The 7795-nt window shown below is 33.5% G+C and overlaps 1 protein-coding gene across 1 annotated transcript; it reads right to left on the bottom strand.

Annotated features, from left to right (window-relative positions):
• Positions 1 to 5847: 5847 nt before the first annotated feature.
• Positions 5848 to 7482, bottom strand: LOC110278115 (uncharacterized). Its single transcript, XM_021136271.2, has 3 exons — positions 6622 to 7482; positions 6288 to 6434; positions 5848 to 6078 (listed from the first exon to the last, which is right to left on the bottom strand). The coding sequence occupies exons 1-3, from the start codon at positions 7480 to 7482 to the stop codon at positions 5848 to 5850; spliced, it is 1239 nt and encodes a 412-aa protein (XP_020991930.2).
• Between the last annotated feature and the right edge of the window lie 313 nt (positions 7483 to 7795).

Genomic DNA, 7795 nt, shown 5'->3' with positions numbered 1-7795 from the left:
AATCCTTCTCTTTTATATTAATTTCTAAAAGATAAAAATGACTTTTGTATTTTTGATAAACCAAATTATTTCAGCTACAATAAAATCCTCTAGACAAAAAGGATAAAATAAATTCTCATTTTGCATACATTTCAAAAAAGAATTTCGTTTAAAAATCAAATTAGTTTCAATTTTATTATATTCCAAATATTCTCACTCATTTTTCGACATTTTTCCAATGTTTTGATTGAGTTTTCAAAGTTTGAAAAAAATTAAACTTTGATCTAAATGTTTTCGAAGTTATTATTACGATCAATAAATAATCATTTTATTTATATTTTTTTTATACCTTTTTATGCATACCCTTTCTTCCAACCACCACCGGTAAAGACGGGATTGGAGTTGCATTGTGGCCTCATATTGAACAACAATAAACACGTCAATAAACCCCTTTATAGTGGTAATAACATACTCCTTGATCATACTTTTTAATATCTTATTGAATAAAAACTACATATGTACAATAACTACATCAATGTGTTTTATTGTGATACTTTTTTATGACAAACAAGCTACTTAATTACCTAGATCAGATCCAATCATGCACTCTATAAACTTCTCCTATATCTTTGTTTGAGATTTTTTTTGCTTTTTTTACTAAATTATAAAACTTAGAAGGGATAAACTAACATTAGTAGTGCTCAATAATTTTACAAAGATTTTGGTAAGTCTTCTGCCAAATAGACATAGAAATGCCCCATAAGTCCAGTAGTATATTTGTTTTCATGTATAAATTCTGTAGTTAAATTTTGACCGTCTTTAATCTTCATAGAGCCTGGCTTCGGATAGCAACCAGACGCTCCAACAGTATAACCTTCTTCGTTTCCTGCCTCTTTTCCCGTTCCATATATCAGCTTAATTTCACATAATCTTCTTCCATCCTGAATTAAAAATAAAAAGGCATATATATATCTTAATGTTGGCAGTATTTTGAAAATTTAACTTCCTACGATGATGATAATGATGAATAGAAAATAATCTTATTGTTTTTAAGAAATAAATTAAGGTACATAGTTAAATAAATGTAACTGTTTACGATTAGTAATTAATTGTAAATACTATGCATGAGAGTTATGGCAAATATTGAACGTTACCTCTCCATATAATGTTGCATTAACAATTCATGAATGTACATGAGTAGTAATATAGATGAGACTACCACCTTTATTCATTGGAATATTTGTTTTACTAAGAGACCCCTTCCAACTGGACAAACATTTATCCCTAATACAGATTCGAATCAACCTCCATCAGTATTTATTCCGGTGGATGGGAGAGAATATTCAGATGATGAACTTGGTGTTCATTGCTATGAGTCCATTTATAGGTGAATGTTGATGATCTGAACTGTGTGAATCCTTCTGAAGAACCTATGGCAGTAAGACCTCCACCTTCTAACTCCTCAACTGCATATGTGCCACCTAGACCTATCATGAATCCAACCATGTCCAAAAGACCAATCAGGAGGAGAAACGTTAAGAGGCCACCACCATCACAACCTTCTCCCCTCAGACCTACCCAAACCACAACCTACTCCCATAACGCCTACCACACCACAACCTTCTGTTGTTAGGCCTACATGACCAACTAACCAACCTCCTCCAAAGTTACCAGACAAATAATGCATGGTGCAAGTCAAGGGACGACTACAAGATTTATGCGATTCATGCCAATTCTACCATCCACAATTCAAACAGCAGGCAGATGGCCAGCATCTGGGTTCTGTCCACCACCAAGAGCATCTTCAAGTAGCAACAACAACGGGATTTCTAGTGGCAGCAGCAACTCCACACCCAACAAATAGGAGTTTCTAGTGTGACTTTATTTTTTGATCAAGGACTTATTGTAATGAGAGCTCTATCAACTCTGATACTATGTTTTTTTTGTAACTTATGCCTAGAGCTTATATTTCACAACCTGATGCTTTCATGTTCATGGTTTGTATTGGTACTATTAGGTACATTTGATTTGCTACTGCTACATCAGACTCATACACTTGTTTTGAGGCTTTTGTTGCTAAATTCTTGTGTTAAAGTTATGTCAAGGTTTATTATACCTTATGGAATGAATATTTAGTTCCATTTCCAGGTTACAATTTCGCTATTTAATATACAATACCAGGTTTCCGGCTAGATTTGTCAAATCACGACATTTATATGTCCTTTTTTGTCAAAATTGTGTTAAATCCAATATCACAGATATCAAATACATTAACAATCATGGACATTAATATCATAACACAACTTGACTTTTTTTACAACAACTGAAAATATTAACAGAGTTTTGAAGTTCATCATCATCGAAACCAAGCAGCTTTGAAGTTCATCAACATTGAAACCAAATAGCTGCACAAAAAGACCCCAGGACAACATACATCATACGCACAGTTACATATTGAGTAACTGGAGTAGATTCAGGCCTAAAAAAATCAATAAACTCAAAAAATTATTATAATCCATGACCTAATAGTTCTAATTTCACCCTGGAGCTTCCCTATCTTTAACAAGATCTTCACACTATTCTCTTGAATCTCTCTTCTTTGCCCAGTGACATTGACCTCATGGTTACCACAGGAGCTATCTTGATTTTTTCTAACAAGGGCTCTTGCCAGTCCCTCCCATCCTCTGTTAATCTCATCCACCCATACAAAATACTTGCAATCCATCATCTGTAGCGTGAAAGGGAGGAATAAGGAATCGTTCACAAATAAGTTAATCTGAACAGAACCACAAAAACAAAAAGACTTACCTTCCATAGAGGACACCTTACGAACCATCTCTCAGGATTTGTTAAGGTTCCAGATTGTAGCAACACCACACCCTATCCACAAAAGCATCTCCCAGACAAAGTCTTCTCTTCACCCCTCTTGGAAGACAAAGTCTCTTCTTTGCTGATGCTTCCATTCAAACCTCTGCTTCTCCTAGACATTCTAGGGTTTTCAAATTGAAATTGGGGAAACAGTTGACGATAAATTAGGGAATTGAGTGATGTTATAACAGTAACAACATGCTTGAACACATCAGACTGCTGATTCAGAGCCAGGTAAGCACTTAACGTGCCATGTTGGCCTTTAAGTTAACGGAGCTAATGTTTTAATGATGTTCGGGTACTATCGACAGACGGATCCAGCCTTTCATGGGTACAAAGTCACTTTTCTTCTTCTATGGGTACTTTTGTCAGCGTTTTGCAAAGTTCATGGGCACAAATGGTAAATGATGCATGCCTGTCCTATTTGCCATGAGCTCACTTGTCAGGTATAATGCCAAATCTGACACATATCCGATAGCTAACTCGGATATGGAACACCACAACATAGAGCAGGTATTACTCATCTACCCATGCTGGTGTTTTCACCACAATCCGGATAGGAATTACTTATCCACCCAGGCAGGTGCCTCAAACAATAACCTGGATTGGAATTACTTATCTACCCACAAACCATAACTCGGATAGGAATTACTCATTTATCTTTAAACTATAACTCGGATAGGAATTACTCATCTACCCAAGAAGGACTTCTCCACAATCTGGAGTAGGTATTACTCGTCTACTCAAACATGTGCTTCTCCACCACAACTCGAAGTAGGCATTACTCATCCACCCAGGCGGGTGCCATACCAATTCACGCAAGCGGGATATCACCCATACCTTGCCATATCTAGCCAATTCGGCCATATTTAGTCATTATCAGTGTCTTTTAATAATTTCATACTTCATTAAACTCATTAACCCCATCTCTTTATCAATTTATAAAATAATCGACTCATTAATCTCAATTTTTTTATCAAGAAATCAATTATGTTTTCTTGTGAGCGGGATAACACCACCGTCCTCACCGTGGGCAGGATGAAGCCACCATCCCCACTTAACTCGGAGCAAGTGAGACAAGCTCAATCCTTACGTCTTACCCAAGTAGGTATTCATTAATCAGTAATTGATTTCTAATTAGAATAACCATAATCACAATCTAAACTCACGTCAGTCAGTCACCAAAAAAAAAAAAAACTCACGTCAGTCATGACCATAGTCTTAACCAGTATCATGATTCATCATAACCCCAAAACTCCACTTTGTTATTAAGATAGTTTAACCTCAATTCGTTATTAATCCCTCAAGCATGGGTTCATTAACCCCCAGTCTTTTATCAATTTCTCACTCTGATTAACCCATGAGCGGGATGACACCACCGTCCTCACCATGGGTAGGACGAACCACCATCTCCGCAATAATGTCATCCGGTTTAACCAATCGTTATTTGAGAATATTTTAATTCAATCCATTTCATACACTCATACTCATTTCAGAGCCCAAAAACTAGGTATCATACCTTAATTAGGTGTACAAAAGTTTACAAGCTTGTTGAAAAAACCAAATAGTTGAAAACAGAATTTAAGTGTGAAAACAGGACTTGTGCGTATGCGTCACCCTTGTGCGTACACACACACACGAATTAATTCCCAGCTTTTGCGTGCGCACAGTATCATGCGTACGCACAACTTGTAAAACTCCTTTGTTGTGCATACGCACAAATACTTCCCTTGCCTTTGTTCGTGTGTGTGCACCATATGGTGTATGGGTATGCATATCAAAAATTCTAGTTTTTTGCATAATCTCATAATTCAGTTTTTTATATCGATTTTCAATCGTTCAAATCTTTCTCTATAAAATTTGATTTTCCATCATTTTCAAATAATTTTAAAGATCTTTTAACTAACTTTGATTTAAGAAAAATTTCGAACGAATCCAAACTCCAAAAGCCAAGTTAGAGTGCACCGAAGTTGGTCAAATTTAGTTTTTACCAATTTTATCAATTTGCCAACTTTTACCAAAATTCCATTCAATCCAATATTAAACCATTCTACACTTATTTAAACCAAACCACTCCAATATAATCCATCCAAATTCCCAAGTTTACCTCAAAAAATCAAACTATCAAGCCATTCATATAATCAATTCCTCATTAATTCAACAATAATCCATTCATAGTACATTCATCACTTACCGTGACTTACCATTCATTTGAATTTATTATTTTATTAATTTTGTATACTTTATTTACAACATCATCTTCCACTATTTTAGAACAATACTAATCATTGGATATTGCTACCGATTTGCGAGGTTGTTGTGCTGCCGTACCTCCACCACCTATTCACTTCTCGAAATCCTTCTCTTTTATATTAATTTCTAAAAGATGAAAATGACTTATGTATTTTTGACACACCAAATTATTTCAGCTACAATAAAATCCTCTAGACAAATAAAGGATAAAATAAATTCTCATTTTGCATACATTTCAAAGAAAGAATTTTGTTTAAAAATCAAATCAGTTTCAGTTTTATTATATTCCATATACTCTCACTCATTTTTTGGACATTTTTCCAATGTTTTGATTGTGTTTTCAAAGTTTGAAAAAGAATTAACTTTTATCCAAATGTTTTCGAAAAATTATAATTTTATCTCTGTCTTAAAGTCATTATGATTAATAAATAATCATCATTTTATTTTTAACTTCTTTTTTTTTACCTTTTTATGCATATCCCTTCTTCCAACCACCACGGATAATGACGGGATTGTAGTTATGGCCTCATATTGAAAAACAATAAACACTTTTTTGTAACAACATACTCCATGATCATACTTTTTAATACCTTATTGAATGAAAATTACATATGTACAATAACTACGTCAATGTGTTTTATTGCGATAATTTTTTATGACAAACAAGCTACTTAGATTTTTTTTTGCTTTTTTATTAAATTATAAAACACAAAAGGGATAAACTAACATTAGCAGTGCTCAATAATTTTACAAAGATTTTGGTAAGTCTTCTGCCAAATAGACATAGAAATGCCCCATAAGTCCAGTGGTATATTTGTTTTCATGTATAAATTCTACAGTTAAATTTTCACCATCATTAATCTTCATAGAGCCCGGTTTTGGATAGCAACCAGACGCTCCAACAGCATAACCTTCTTCATTGCCTGCCTCTTTTCCCGTTCCATATATTGGCTTAATTTCACATAATCTTCTTCCATCCTGAATTAAAAATAAAAAGGCATATATATCTTAATGGTGACGGTATTTTGAAAATTTAACTTCCTACGATGATGATGATGAATTAGAAAATAATCTTATTGTTTTTAAGAAACAAATTTAGGTACATAGCTAAATAAATGTAACTGTTTACGATTAGTAATTAATGGTAAATACTATGCATGAGAATTATGGTAAATATTGAACGTTACCTCTCCATATAATGTTGCATTAACAACTCCTGAATGTACATGAGCAGTAATATAGATGAGACTACCACCTTTTTTCATTGGAATATTTGTTTTCTTAATATGGTAGTGTCCTTCATCAGTCTTTTCTGGATTTATAGAATACTCTACCTACAGTAAATTAATTTTTTTTAGATATTTACTATATAAGTAGATAAATGAACCAATTATTAATACTCATTTTATTTCAAAATAAATATTACTTGACTAATCGAATACATATCATAATATATCGCTATAGGAAATATATGTAGTATAAGTCTTAGCATTTAGTTAAAACAAAATAATTGTCACTTACCGCGCAATGATGAATTGGTTCGGATCCATTATATGTGACTTGATCAGTAACATCAAGAATATAAAACTTAAGAGGCACTTGCTGTTGATCCCATTCAACCCATAATATTGTATATTTAATGGCAACTTTTCTCTTTTGTTTTTCATTGTATCCCTTTTGTAATTTGCATTGAGACTTCTTCTCGCAACAAAAAATTCCTCCTTTGTAATCACTAGACAATGGTGTTCCATCAACGCCTGTTGTGTTTGTCAAATCTTTACTTTTGACGTCTAAAAGGTCACATCTGCATTGGGAGCAACCTTTCTTGTCTTCTACACCACGTGTGTCAATGACCAAAATATTGATTAACCATTTCTCTTCATCATACTCCTGTGGAACATCCTCAGGATGCGTACCTACTTCTACTCTAAATGGATCTGGTAGTTCTGTACTAGTTCTTCGTGCGTCAACTCCAAGACCCCAAGAAATTGAATTAACAAAAGTTTGACATGCACCATCATTTCTCTTAAAATACTTACCGTAATTAGGTTGACTCTTATTAGCATGCTGTGACATGGTGATATTTTCAAAATATCTTAAAACAAAATAATGGTGCAGGTAAGCCTCATATAGTGGTATAGAGTTTCCATGTTCATCAACTAGTTCGGCTTGTAAATTCTTGATTCCAACGTGGCCTCTTGGAAACTTAACATCAAAAAAAGTTTGTCTGCTAACCTTTCCTGGTTCCAGTACGAACGTTTTGGTATAAAAAGTAGTTGTCTTGATATGATTTGGACTTCCAAGTTCTCGTGAGAATGTGATGCTCGATTGTATTACTATAATTGACAATGATAATATCACCACTTCGCAAATAAACTTCATGTTAACCTATAAATGATTATGCTTATATGATTAGTAGTGAACAATAATGTTTGTAATGCAATTTGTATTATATATGTTTAACATATTTATAGAAACTACGTAAACACATATAGCTTTGAGGTACTCAATGTTAACATTCAACAAAATAAAATATGAATTTAAGAAAAAAACGAAAAAAAAAATATAACATGATAGCAAGAGAAAAGGGAAACTACCATATTAGAAAAGTGTCTTCGATATTCAAAAAGAATAGAAGATAAATATTTATGGATATAAAGTTCTTGCATTGCCTGCTGCTTTTATAGTAGAGCAA

The sequence above is a fragment of the Arachis duranensis genome, chromosome 2 (assembly GCF_000817695.3).
Source record: "Arachis duranensis cultivar V14167 chromosome 2, aradu.V14167.gnm2.J7QH, whole genome shotgun sequence".
Taxonomy (NCBI): domain Eukaryota; kingdom Viridiplantae; phylum Streptophyta; class Magnoliopsida; order Fabales; family Fabaceae; genus Arachis; species Arachis duranensis.
This window is presented reverse-complemented; position numbering and strand designations above follow the sequence as displayed.